General features: G+C 36.4%; 1 protein-coding gene across 1 annotated transcript; it reads left to right on the top strand.

Annotated features, from left to right (window-relative positions):
- Window positions 1–9284: 9284 nt before the first annotated feature.
- LOC120076909 (early nodulin-93-like) lies at window positions 9285–11737 on the top strand. Its single transcript, XM_039030871.1, has 4 exons — window positions 9285–9546; window positions 9866–9927; window positions 10929–11004; window positions 11283–11737. Exons 1-4 carry the CDS (start codon window positions 9435–9437, stop codon window positions 11381–11383), a joined length of 351 nt encoding a protein of 116 aa, XP_038886799.1. The 5' UTR covers window positions 9285–9434; the 3' UTR covers window positions 11384–11737.
- Window positions 11738–14708: the final 2971 nt, after the last annotated feature.

Here is a 14708-nt window from a genome sequence, read left to right as displayed (position 1 = left end):
AAAAATGGAATTTACTTCTCTATATCTGTTCACTCTCTATTATTCACGCATGAATAACTAAATCTGTTGAATGGGTTGAGAAGCATTTAGCTAGCACAACTAGGAATCTTCATTCTGTGCAATTATCTTGTATTATATATGCTTCATTCGTCCATTAGAGATACTCGGGTCGGTAATCTAAGGAGAGGATCTAGGCTTGAGAAATTCAGGTTAGAATCTAGGTTCGGGAGAGCCAGATTAGAATGCATAATCAAGAGATAGAAGCTTAGGAATAAGCACTGTTTGCTATTAACGCATCGCATGCATCCTAGAGATAGGATATGATTGTGTGCGTTCACCTTTCCTTTATGCATCTTGCATCATCGCATAGGACAAGAGTAGAGACTTAGGAATAAGCTCTATGGACACTTTTGCATTCAACACATGCGTCCTAGACTTAGGAGCATCGTATTTGCATTGGAAAATGACTTGCTTTAGCATGAGTGTAGCATGATCACATAGTTTGATGCATTCCTAAGTAATGTTAGCTCAAGAGCTTCTCAACCCGTACATCCTGTCTCTTATACACATCTAGATGTGTATAAGAGACAGGGACAAGAGTAGAGACTTAGGAATAAGCTCTATGGACACTTTTGCATTCAACACATGCGTCCTAGACTTAGGAGCATCGTATTTGCATTGGAAAATGACTTGTTGTGCATGGTTGTAGCATGATCACATAGTTTGATGCATTCCTAAGTAATGTTAGCTCAAGAGCTTCTCAACCCGTTCATCCACATACTCAGTGCATCTATCACGCAATCCGACTTTTCTCAAATCCGCCGCATTTATTTATTTTTCATCACTGCAAACAACAACCTCAACAACTATTGATTTATTTGGTTACTGCAAATTTTTCCTAAAAATTACCATCACAACCTATTTTCACAAGTCCCTGAGTTCGACCCTAGACTTACTAGGAAACTCAATGAAGTTTACACTTGGATTCTGCTGAGGAAACTTGAGTGCTCAACGCAATTTCACCATCGCATTTCATCCACATTTCCACATTATAAAATAACGCATCAGATACCTCAAACGTGTAAATTTAACTGTCAGTGGTAGGTGAAAGGGCATCTGTCACGTGCACCGTCTGACATTCGTCACATCAAGCCTTTATTAAATGATCCATAATTAGGGTGATGTCAACCTCAAAACGTGTGCATTCCCCACACTTATTTAAACCCTATTTTCCCCTCTTTAATCTTCTCACGCTTTCAAGGAACCCTAATCCCTTCGATCTTCAACAAAATTTTTGACGACCCTCAACCTTCCAAACCCTTAAACATCTTCCCTTTCTTCCCAAAATCATCTCTCGATGCGAATGCTACGGCTTCTAATGCTAAAACGCATGTGATATATGTGATAGTCTATAGGACCTACACATAAGCTCTATTCTTATTTATGCGATGACAAAATGACACACACACAAATAAGGCGACTACATAATATCATACCTATCTCTAAGGTGCATGCAATGCAGGTTGGCAAACAGAGCTTATCTCTAAGTCCCTATCTCTTGTTTATGCAGTTCTAATCTTGCTCTCTCAAGTCTAGATTCTAACCTAGCTCTCTCAAGTCTTAGATTCTTTCTTTAGACTCTCTCTCGAGTAGCTCTAAAGGGATGTTTGGCACGGCATAACACAAGATGATCATAAGCAATGAATGTCCTAGGTCATGTTAGCTTAGTTCTTCTCAACCCATTCAACAAGTTTAGCTACTCATGCGTGCTAAGAGAGTGAACAGATGTAGAATAAGAATTTCCATTGTATAAATATAAAGATGAAGTACAAAATAACAATGCAAGAATAGAATAAAGAGTCTGGTAGCAATCTCTTGCTTCCTAGGCTTTTACACTGTCTTTTCTACTCGTGTTCAAAAGATAATCTCGCTCTCGCAAGGGTCGGCCCACTCTCTGCTTCTACGCCTCTGGGTTCTCTCTCAAGTTGCCCTGAGCGATCTTTCGGCATCTCTACTCTTCCCTTGCTCCACCTTAAAAATAAAAGAAAACTATGGACAAGGATAGAGCTCTTAATTCGGTAAACAGGTGAATTGGTTAACCCCTTTTCTGAATGATGCCTTCGGTATTTATAAAACTTCCGGGGTGAAAGGCGGCTTCTCTCTTATGATTGCACAAATGGGATAGCTTTAATTCTCTTACTGATGTGCAGAATATTTGTCACCGAAAAGCTGAGTGTACTTGTTATCGTTAGCGGCTTGTCAACTTAATTCGGATTCGACCATCATCAGCTTTCTATCCCATCGTGTTTAATTATGCTTTTCACCCAGATGCACCCACCAAGTTGCACAGCTTTATGCGGCCATCCTTCTTGAGCAGTTGTTTGCGAGTACAAATCACCACAAAGCCTTGCGGTAATGCTTCGCTCGTCCGTTGATTTCTTGTGATCGCGCTTTTCGCCTTGCGTCAAAGTATATTCTGCATAAAAACACAAAAGTTAATTGTTTCTATGTGATGGACACATGCAACCGCAATGTTATAAACTTAATATTTTTTTGACGCAATTTAGGATATTTCATCAACGCAAACTCTCATTGTTTAATAACTTAGCAATGTAATAACGTGCATTTCTGTCCGTTATCAGTGTTGTCTGTTCTTGTGTTCGTGGACGTTATGATATCGGGAGAAGACAATGTGTTGTGGAGAGGAACATAAATAATAGATGTTCAATGAGTATATGATATCCTAACCCTTCTTCTTCTTCTTGTACAATAGAAAGCATGTTTATTAGTTTTATTTATCTTGTGTTTCTGCCCTTTAATTATAGTTTTGTAAAACTATAGGACACGATTTCTTCCACTGTGGGGAATTCCAATCCTTTCAAGAAGATGCTTCTGAAGCAGAAGGAAATAGAATCATTGAGGAGCCAACTGGCGAGGAATAGAAGGAACCGCTGAGGTTGTAGCCGAGCCTAGATCAAAGTGGATTACTTCTACTAAAGGAATGAAGACATTATCGATGCACAACCTGACGCTTAAAGCGAATGTATGACTATACTTCATAAAAAAGAAGTTTCTTCCAACGATGCATGACCATTCAGTGTCAAGAGATCACATGATGGCAATTTATTACATCATGAAGCACATCCCCATCGATGTTGGTCGTTTAGTCACTCCATAAATGTGGAATTCATTCTCCAAACCAAGGGGACAGCTCTTCTTTCCATCGCTTATAACAAGGTTATGCAATGCTCAAGGCTTTTTTGAAGATGAACAAGAGGTGGCGGTGAAGGGAATTCTTACCAGTCAATCCCTCTGCCACCTGATGAGATTGTCAGTGCCTTAAACTGAGGCAAATCAACTAAAGCAGCCAGCCAAGTGCCCAGTGCAGAAACAGCATCTGTCTCCCATCGAGCCTCAAAGTCCAAGAAAAGAAAGGTGACCACAGTGCCTAGCATTGCGAATAATGAAAAAGTCATTGTCATGTCAACAAAGGCGGTCACACCTCAAGATGAGAGGTCACCTTCTCCTTGACACAATGAATTCTCTCTGCCTCTGCTTGAACAGAACACTCCCTCATATCAGATCGACTTTAGTGTAGAATCTCTTTCGTTGCCAACACTAAAGAAGTCCGTCAAGTTAGGCATTGATCTAAATAAGCACCCTCCTCCTCCTGACAATACTCCTCTACCTCATCTTCCAATCGCACCCAGACCATCAATACCTCCACCTCTACCTAACGAACAAGGCAAGGCTCCGATTCTTGAAGAGCCCAAGGTCCACAGCATCCACACAACAAAGCCGTTACAGATGACCCAAGCCATCCACTTCCGCATATGAAACAGACGATGGATCTGGCATTGGTGTGGTCGGCGGCATCCAGCTGGTGAGAGCAATCAATGCCATGATCCCAACACAACTGAAGATTGGAATTATGATGAATGGTGAAAATTCTTCTATGATGACCTCCGAGAGCCAATCATAGGAGGCTTTAACGAGTTGTAGCGATAATAGTGTGAGATCATAAGTCAACTCGACAACTTAATGTGACAGCAACAAGAACTTGTTAACCAACAAAACAAGCTTCGAGGATTCATCAAGCACCAAGTTCAAATGGTTCAGCGATAGTAGATCACCACACAAACTTTTTATCCGCCAACAAACGCAGAGGCAGCACAAATAGTTCCACTTCATGATTCAATTATTTCATGATGTTCTTACACGCCTTGTAGTCGGACCAGTTGTTCCTCTACATCTTCAGAATCCCTTGTAATTCTCGGAGGATGATGATGTACCCCCTCCAAAACCAAAACAACGATGTGGACAAACATTAAAATTTGGGGATGCCTTTATGAATTTTTTTAATTTCAATTTCACATTTGTATGCTTTGATTGCAATAATTAATTACAGTTGAAATTCATGCTAAAGTTCTCCATTTTCTTTGCATTATTTGTACGTTTGTCCCCCGCATATCTTTATCGCATTCTTAATATTCTTATATGCTTTGTATGCTTAACAAATGATCTCTATGATGATACTTGTGCTAAACCTTGTGATGATTAGCTATGACTAGTTTTTAGTACTTAGCTCTAGGACTTTGCCTTAAGAAATATTTCTTGAAAATAGTATGCGATCAAGCTTTATTTAAACCTCTTTTGTGATAACTGTTGGGTTTTATGTCTTAAAACTCATAGTTTGTAAACAATAAAATTTATTCTGAAAATTCAATAAGTTGTTATTGAATATATGTATTGCTTATTAGAAATCCAATAAACCTAAAAGACCCATAACTATTACATGAGTACTTGAACTTTATGTGGAGACATAAAAGTGGATCAGGTTTGAGTAAATAGTCAAAATGATCTATAGTATATGAATAAGGTTGGGTGCCTTATTCTGGTAACACTATTTGATGTGATCTACTCAGTAGTTGTTACAAAGAGTTGTAAAGTACTACAAACGAAGTGATCCTAATTCATATATGTTATGATATGAGGAGTGGGGGCGTCCTGTGCAAATGGGTTTGTACAAGATTAGACCATGAAATTAGTCACTCTTACTTTATAACGTTGTTTACTTTTTAAGACTGACTATTTCAAAGTGATGACCTAGGTAACTTGATCTTAATCCTGAGTTAACTATGAACTCCTGTTTATTCGGGATTATCCTTAGATTTGCATAAGTGGGGGTTGGCTCAACAACGTCGGCTCAATAAACCTCCATTTCAGGGATAAGACCGGGTAGATGGCTGGAGACATAGGGTGCAAGAAGGAATTCACTCCTACCCGCTTTTAGAGATAGTAAAGAGGTTGTTCCCTTTAAGTGTTGACTCCAGATCTTAAATAAGGGGCCTCACCCTCTCATTGGCCTGAGAGGAACTCGGTTTGTTGATTGGATCACATATCAATTATTCATTAGAGGATCAGTGGGACTTATGGAATAAGAGGTAATCTCGGGGGTAAAATAGATATCTGACCCAGCCGTTATTACGAACAACCTGTGAAGGGTTAATTTATTAATCATGGTTATATCGAGTGGACATAATATATCTATAGTGAGGGGAGTTCAACTATGGGCTTTAGTGGAGTGCCCCATTAGTTAATGAATGGGGGTTTATTTGGTATAATGAGTTTAGCCAATTAAACCTCGGATCGTTAGAGCTCATGATCTGTAGGTCCACGAGTTCCCCTACTAGCTCGTAAATGGATTGGCTTTAGAGTAGCGTGATAAATTAATTTGAAACGTTCAAATTAGAATTAAAAAAATTAGTAATTATATGAGATATAATTACACGTTTAATTTTAATAATTAAACGGAATAGGAGAATTAATATTTAATATTATTTAAATATATGAAGGTGGATTTGTGTCAAATTAATTTAATATTTGTTATTAAATTAATCATAATTAATTAAATTGTTTAAATAATTATTTATTAATTTAGAAAATTAATTTTGCAAAATTAATAAAATTTTTAATTTTTGAAATCAAATTAATTTTTAAAATCATTTGGTAAAAATTGAAAAAGTTAGAAAAAACACTAAAATGGAATTATGGTTTTTCCAATTACACCTTCAACTAGCTCGCACAAAACCCACCTATTTTTTGCTTCAATAACTCCAAACATGAGCTGCATCTCATGCAGTCATCTTCTTTGCATGAAAGTCCTGCAATATATTGAGAAGATTGAGTGGAATTGAGGCATGCATCTATATATTTTTTACTAAAAATTCGAGTTGAAGAAGTTGTTCTTCAAGTGGGTTGCTACAGTGAGTTCTTCTCCAAGTTTCCTTCATTCAAGTTTATTTTGAATCCCACAACTCAATCTAAAGCTCCAAAAGAATAGTGGGGAAGATCTTGAGGTGATCTATAGCAAGATTTGGAGAAATTTGCAGCTGAGAATCAAGATTTCAAGAAGTTTTACAAAGGTATGGCTTGAAACCCTCTTGTTTTAGTATGAGGATGCTTTAGTTACTGCCAAAATTAATGAATTAGAGTGCTTATTGATCATTGTTGCTTCCGCTGCTTGCTGATATATTCCTACAATAACTTTCTGAAGTCATCACCTTGTTGCTCTCTGAATTTGGGGCTAGGAGAGGTTTAAGCTTAATGCGTTCAAATTCGTGTTATTTTTAAAAATCTCCTTGTCGTATCCTGTCAAGTATATATATATATATATATATATATATATATATATAAAGAGGGAGTTGAGATTGAAACTCGCTCGTAGTTGGATACCCCCATGACACCTATGGAGGCAAGCCAAAATGAAGGTGGGAATCATGATCAACATTGTAATGACCGCAACTCCACTACCTGTGATTCGAAGAAAATTTTTCCAAGGCATGAGTTAAATATGAGAAAGGTGTCTTGCTAGTAGTTGGATGTCCGCATGACACCCATGGGGGCAAGCCAAAACGAAGGTAAGACGCTTGGATCAACATATGACCTAAACTAAAATAAATACATCAAGGAGTTTTTTTTTTTTTTTTTTGCTTGAACTTTGAACCAAAAAGCCCATTTCTAAACAAAGAAATATACGATAGCGTTGGGAATGAGTAAAGGATTTTTGAAAATAAGCTTACCACATTTAAGGGTTGGAAAGATTTCCATAGGTAGAGGAGTAAAGCCAAGGAAAAATACCAGTCTAGCGAATCTTGAATAGGAAAGCACTTTGAAAGGTCTAGCTAACATATCAAAGAAAGTTAAGATATATTAGGACTTTAACTATATGCTTGAGGACAAGTATTATTTTAAATTTGGGGGTGTGGTAACTTATAGAAATATAAGTTATTTGACTCCTTTTATCTAAAAGAATTAGGAAAAATCATCGAAAATACGTTAGCTTAACATGGAAATCATGTAATTGATTATAGTATGCGATCGCTAGCATACAAAAATTCATAATCCTTATAAATTTTGAAATTTGAGCTTTTTGAACGCAGAAGTCTACTTAAAGCGATGAAGCAATTACTGCCGCTGAAGCGTATAGAAAAACCTACGCCCAAAATGGAATCATATAAGTTCAATGCGACGAGAGGAGACAAGACACTAAATACAACTGATGTATGGGCAATGGAGGTCTAATCAAAGTTGGTAGCAAACATGAAGGTTCGCGACAAAACCAATGAACTGCTAACGCGAGGAAGGCGGCGCGACAGGATATGGAAATAATGTCTGGTGTCGGCGCAATCATTAGTGAGAGATGCAAATATTCCTCATCGACAACTATAAATAGCCACAAGATTCCTATCCAAAAGATGCACAAGTGAAAAAAGAAAAACTGGCGAAAGCTTCGTAAAAATTCTCCATTCCTTCCCCGAGATAACTTCCTCCTAAGCTTTCCATTTGAGAAATCTTAAGTGAGAGCTCAAGAATTCTACTGGTAGTAAATGAAGAAGGACATTAACCCCATCACAACCAACGTGAAACAGTCATTCAAAGGAGCCAAAAGACGCAAGAATTGCATCTAATGGCTTGACTCTCTATCCTAATCTCTTGTTTTACATTTTCATTAACATTTGTATTGTTGTGTAACGTTGAGAAACTTTCATTACCAATATGAATGCTATCACATTTTCTTGTCTATCCATGTTCTTTTTACCAATTATGAGCAACTAATTTCATAATAGGTTGAGGAAAATGAAACTAGCATGTATTGAGTAATTCATATACTAGCGTTCAACTTGTTTAATGCATACTTCATAAACTATTTTGATTAAGTCGAAAGATTGTTCTAAATAGAACTAATCGCTGCTTGAAAAAGCAAGGGATTTCAGATCTCATTAAACAAGGAAAGAAATATCTTTAGACATAAAGATACATCTTTTGCATTAAATACTCATTGCATGCATCCTAGAAATAGGATATTATGGCTGAATGCACTGAGAAGTACAACTTATGATCGTGGGTAAGTTGCTTGAATGCGTGGTATATGCATTGCTTCAGAAGTGTTAGTAGTTATTTTTCTCAACCCTATTTCATTCATTGGAATTTTACATTTCTCTCCGAATCTTGATTCATTTGAACTGTGGCACTCATCACATCCCATTTTCATACATTTTAGTAATAATGGTAGAATAGAACCAATCTTCCGCATTATTGACACAAAGTTGCGTTAAGATATAAAACAAGCATTTCACCGCATCTTTAGAGCGTAATCCTTGAGTTCAATCCTAGATTCACCATAACTCTAGTTAAACTTATACTTGGATTTGATTAGATAAAACATTGTGTTTACACAATTAAGGAAACTAAAGCATAGAATCATTTCATCGCATCTATATAAATGCATCAATCGCACATGTAACTCAATTGTTCAAGATATTGTTTTACAAAGTTGAAAAAACAAAGGAGGAGTTCAGATGAAATGGTTTTGCATTGCAATGCCAACACCAAAGAGGGGTTCAAAATAAATATAAAGAAAGGAAAGATCAACACCATTACATTAAAAAGACAAGAGGGGAGTAAATGAACAACTCATAGCAACGACAGACAAGCGACAAGACAATTCAATCCCAAAATTAAGGGACTATAGTTAAGTACAAGTAGTAGGTGTTAACCACGTTGTAATAGTTCACCATTTAGTTTCCCATACTCATAGCCTTTATTTTTCAGCAATCTATGAAAATTTAACATATTAGATGGAAATTTAACACCTTAATTGCAATTGTATACATTACTTAATTTGATCGTAGGGGAAAAAAGGGCGGCGCCGATGTTGAGGAGGCAAAAGCGAACTTTGATTGGTTAATTTCCAATTAAAAATGAAAAAAGAAAAGAAAAAGAAAAAAGCTCGGCTTGATGAATTCGGTGGCATTAAACTAATCCTATGTTTGGGAATTTCCCAAATAAATTAAGATGGATTGATGAACTTTGAACATAATCAGTCTCTTCAACTTCTCTGAATTTACCGATTCGGTTTCTGACGGCGACCAATGGGAATTCCATCGGAATTGAGGGATTTGTGGGTGCACAGAAGAAATGCTATTGTAATTCCCTCGCCGGCTGAAGAACGGAAAATCTCGAACGCCAAGCTTTGCACTCAAGGTCCGTTATTTCACTTTCAAATCCTTGATCCATTGTTTGGATTCGTATTTAAGCAATGGAATCTCTGTGTTAGCGCGACGGATTCGATCTTCTTTATAGTTAATTTGTAGGAAGGATTAAAAAGAATCTGCCTCCATGATTTGTTTTATTATGATGAGAATTGTTGGAGAAATTCTTAATTTATTAATTACTAGGAATTCACTACCACGATCGCTTCTCTAACCTTCCATCTTCGTTTAGGTTTGGCTTAATTACATGTTTATAATTAATCGCGTCATCTCTTGTTCCTTACATTAGTTAGCCTTTGTATAATTTTCAGAAGGTGTTCGTGCTGGTTTCAAGAATGCTTCCATTGCATGTGTTGCCAGTGCAGTGCCTACGGTATTCGATCTGACTTAATAAGCTGTGGTTTTAGTCTGTTTTTATGTCTGTTCTTCCTGTATTGTGGTTTAAAGTTGCAAAAATTTAACCATATTAATAGGTTGACCGTTAATAAGAGGCTTAAAGATAAATGGTTAGTATGCAAGATTCTGTTCTGTTGTTCATCAGGGTCATGGGTAAAGTGTAAAGCTTTCCTCCAATTACATTGCAATGGATTGAGTAATGTCTTCGTAGTGTAGGTAACCTGTGTTGGCTCATTCCATGTAATTACTTGAGTGCACTTGTTAATTTATGGATATACATATATTTTGGCATCTCCCAAATTGGTCATTCTGAAATGGCAGTGCATATGATGGAACATGTAAATGGATACCGGACAGAAGGTGAAAGGATTGAACAGTATCTGATGCTTTCCCACTCTAGGTCTGCAGTTATGTGAAAGTAAAGAAATAGGCAGAAGTAGAATATGATTATTGTATTGGTCTCCATATGGTAGATGTAGTAAGAAAAGCACTATTATTTTGGTGCTGGTGGGTTGACGAAAGACTATTTGGTTTTATTTTCTTAAGGAGATCTTCTTTCGACATCACTTAAAGAATTTTTTGGGGCTTGAATCTTTTTTAATTAAAATTTGTTTGTTTTTCCCCATTGTTTAGTTGAACAGAAAACCATAAGCTATGTGAATTGCAGAGTATTAAACCACATTATTAGTCCCTTGTGCTATTTGGTGGTTTCGAGTGGTTATGCCTGAAATATTGCAGAATTTAAATAGGAGAAATTTTAGAAAATCACCTTTTGTGTGGTCAACAAGTGAGTAAGTTTTGAAGAGAATTCTAATGGCAAGTGAAGAGTTAAGTGTTACTCTCACTGCATTTTCTGATGTGTGTGTGTGTTTGTGGATTCTTGTTTTAAGTTTAAACTCTCACTGTATTTTCTGATGTGTGTGTGTGTTTGTGGATTCTTGTTTTAAGTTTAACATACTTCTTCTACTTCATTGTCAGTTGGTTGCTGTTCGAGTAGTTCCTTGGGCCAAAGCAAACCTTAATTATACTGCTCAGGCACTCATCATTTCTGCAGGTATGATGCTTTTATATAGAAACTTGTCGCGATTAATCGTCATCATCCATTTCAAACACAGAAAAGCCTAAGGAGTTAAAAGATTCTAGTTGTAGCAGAATAAAGAGAATGTAAAACTGTCAACTCCTAGAAAGCATGAGCCCATCCCATTTGGCTGCCCTCTAGGGAAGTAAAAGAAAATTGTAAAATGGATTATGGAAGCATCTATAGAAGTAGGTCGAACTAATTTGGTATTACTTCTTGTAGGAATTAATGTTTTACTTTTAATTGGTGAACAGCGTCTATTGCTGCGTACTTCATCACTGCTGATAAAACCATCTTAGAATGTGCAAGAAGAAACTCGCAGTTAGAGGATGCCTTGAGACGCCAAGGATTATAAATGTACTTCCGAGTGCCTTGTGCTGGAGCAGCAGTCTGTTCTGTTGTTGTATGATGGAAGAAGTGGCTCTAAAATGTTAAGTCCCATAGTCAGTCACTTGTTCTACATTTTCTTCCCAATTTCCAATACCAAAACCTTCGATTCGGCAGACTAGATGTGAAGCAAATAAAATGTCATCTTTAATCACCTTCTAGTGCTGACTACCATTATGGGTTTATCTTTCCTTTCGTTTGGGATTTCGAATTGCAAGTAGAGTTTATGTGGCCAATGGCCATTTTACTCTGTTTCCCTTTCGTTCTTCTTCGAATATTATTTACTTGATATGAAATATTATTTTTGAGCTTCCTGGCTAAACGGAGATTGTTCATCTTTCTTTGGTTGCTAAAGATTATCTTAAAGTTAACCTGAAATACAAGTGTCAATGAAGTTCTTTACCAATGATTGCTGATAGCATGGCATTTTTTGGATTAAAGTTTAATCTTCCACTTGAATAAACAGCCAGATAAAATGTAATTTAAGGTACAATATCACCCTACTATGGATGTGATTTACATTTAGTATATATCTTAATTCATTTTCTGTAGAATACCTTCATGCCAGCTTCAAAGGATTGCATTTGGTTCTTGACATGAATCTGAGCCCCGTAGTTTGGATTCAGATAAAGAGAGGTGCAATGCACTGGCTGGATTCTACAAGATACTTCAGATAGGAGATAATATTATCCAGCTTTCCCATGATTATTCCAACTGTGGTCAACTTCACTTCCTTGGTACAAAAATTACACCTATCTTTGCTCTCTATATATTAGGCTCTTTGAATCCGTAGTAGCATTCATAATTCCACCAAGTTAAAGTTTGATGCTATTGTGTTTGGTTTAGAAGAATGGGAATCAGAATGTGAAAAAAAGGTCAGTGATTTTTCTCACCGGAGAATCTTAGAGAGCAACTGGGAGAGATAGGAGAGCACACAATATTTTAAAGTAGTTCAATTGAAATTTTTCATCTATCCACTTTATAACTTATCCTTATTTTTTTGTGTACTAGAACTCAAAGGTAGAAATGTTCTATTTCCACTCTTATCCCCTCTCTCTCTAATATTCAGAGAAAATTTGAATCAGAAAGAATGAGAGAGCAAGGCCTTAGCTTAATGCTTCATCTTCTCCAGCCTAACCACTTTCAAATCTTAACACTTTCAAATCTAAGGAAAGGGTTCAGGCTAGCCTACTTAGAAGGAAACTTTCCTCCAACTGATATGATTAAGGATCGAAATGAGAACCTTATTTTGTTCGTTTGTTTGTTCGTTTGTTTGCTCATCTAAGTATCTCTAAGGTACCTAGATAAGAATATATTAGTGCGGTATTAGTAAAGGATATAAAAGGTAATTAGATAAGAAGTTAGTGAATCTTGTTATAAATAGGAGGGTGAGTGAGTGAAGGTAGGTAATATTTTAGTGGTTTAAGACTTAGGTTAGCATACTTTATAAGGATGGTTCACGCACTTTGTACCTTAACTTTCTACCCGCCCTGTTACGTGAAATGCGCCAAAGCAAGCCACTCCTGTCCAAGTGCCTTGAACTTGGTTTATCTTGTAGTTCTTCATCTTTATATTTCAATATCTTGCAGATCTTAATCTAGTTATGAGGTATCGTAACAGTATTTCAGATTTGTTTACATTTCAGTTGCTTTGCATCTATGTTCCTATTCATGATAATATAAAGGTATGAACATAGCCATAAAATCTGCAACCTTGCATGAAATCTCAACTGAGAACAAGAACTGAATGATGTTGCCTAAAAAACTTGCACACAAAACAACAAAGCCATTTTGATTCCATATTAGAGGATACCAACAAGCATCTCCACTTTAGTATATTCTCTTTGGAAAGAACAAAAAAGCATCCATTTCCATGCCCCATGTAAGAGAAGTGGCTTGGCACCAACCAACTGCTCTGAGTGGAATTTTATAAGCCCTTTGCCGAACTCTTTAGATATGAACTTTGGAAGTTGCTTAATCTCAATGATCACAACTACCAATTCAATTTCTGCTTTAACTAAAACTTCCAAGGTTTTATCTCTTGGACAATATATATTCTCACAAGGACAACTGATGGGGTTTTTGTTGTTGTTTGTACTTTATTATCTAAATGCATGGTAGGCTCCAAACTTATCCTTGGGAACAATTGTCTACTCCAAGAGATGCTCAGCTGAGGAACAAGAAAGGTTTTGTTTTATTATATGAAATCTGTATGGTAATTATTGACTTAACTTTAGTCGTTACATAAAGTAGAAATGTCTTCGTACATATATAATTAATATGTATTATAAATTACATACCTTGTATGATAATGTGGAATGACTCAAAAAGGATATAGGATAGACTATAAAAGTTCGGTCCTTTTTATCCTCTCAAAAAGAAAAGGTGAAACAAATTATTGTGGCTTTGATTTGATTTATTCTATCATCTTTGCTACCTACTTTCCCTTCTTTATCTATAAATACTTTCCTTTAGATGTTCTCACTTGAGTAATCAGCTAAAACTCGAGAGAGAATTGAAAGAACAAGAATTCACTCATTATTCCCCTTCTCTTTGGAGAAAGTCATGGAGTCTAGGAAGTTGACAGTTGATGCAGATTTTGCTACAAGTGTTCTATTCGATCATTGGATCAGAAAGGAAGAAAAGTCTATTATTTCTCATTTTCAATTTAGCGTATCGTGTTCGGAAGGTTCAACTAGTTCTATTGGATCAACATCTTCATCTAGCCTTTGTGACGACGATGTATTATCGTCATTCTCATCTTCTTCTTCATGTTTGTCTTTGTCCTCGACTTCATCTTTGTTATCTGAAAGTGAACTTCGTGAGCAACAACTTCCTATCAAGTAAGTCAAGTTCTTTAAGCAAAAAAATGTACTGTTTCAGTTTCTAAAGCTTAAAATTTTGGCACCTGATTCATTTGCTTTCATATGCAGAAAAGGGTTGTCAAAATTTTATGAAGGAAAGTCGCGAACCTTTTCATCATTATCAGACGTGAAATCCATAGAAGACTTAGCAAAAAGAGAGAATAATTACAGAAAGAAAGACTCTCGAATTAGTCCCAAGGCTACTATTTCAAAGAAGCATGGAAGGAGTTGTTTTGCAACCCTGGTGTCTAAGGTTGAATAAAGAGGGGAGGTGTAGCTGTTTTTACAAATGTACTGTTCCCTTCCTTTTTTTTTTTTTTTTTCCCTCCTTTTTTAAGTTTGCCAATTGCAGAGTGGAATTCGAACTATTGGTCTATAAGATGATTATTGGTATCTTGTTCACTAAGCTACCTTCGAAGTGAGAAAGTCT

The sequence above is a fragment of the Benincasa hispida genome, chromosome 4 (genome assembly GCF_009727055.1).
Source record: "Benincasa hispida cultivar B227 chromosome 4, ASM972705v1, whole genome shotgun sequence".
Taxonomy (NCBI): domain Eukaryota; kingdom Viridiplantae; phylum Streptophyta; class Magnoliopsida; order Cucurbitales; family Cucurbitaceae; genus Benincasa; species Benincasa hispida.
Note: the sequence above shows the minus strand (reverse complement) of the source record. Positions and strands in the feature narration are given on the sequence as shown.

Excerpts from the sequence above, each read along its gene's own strand:
- LOC120076909 (XM_039030871.1), top strand. The coding sequence starts at position 9,435 with ATGGGAATTCCATCGGAATTGAGGGATTTGTGGGTGCACAGAAGAAAT. Across the intron at positions 9,547-9,865 it reads CGCCAAGCTTTGCACTCAAG|AAGGTGTTCGTGCTGGTTTC; the intron begins GTCCGTTATTTC and ends TATAATTTTCAG. Across the intron at positions 9,928-10,928 it reads TTGCCAGTGCAGTGCCTACG|TTGGTTGCTGTTCGAGTAGT; the intron begins GTATTCGATCTG and ends CTTCATTGTCAG.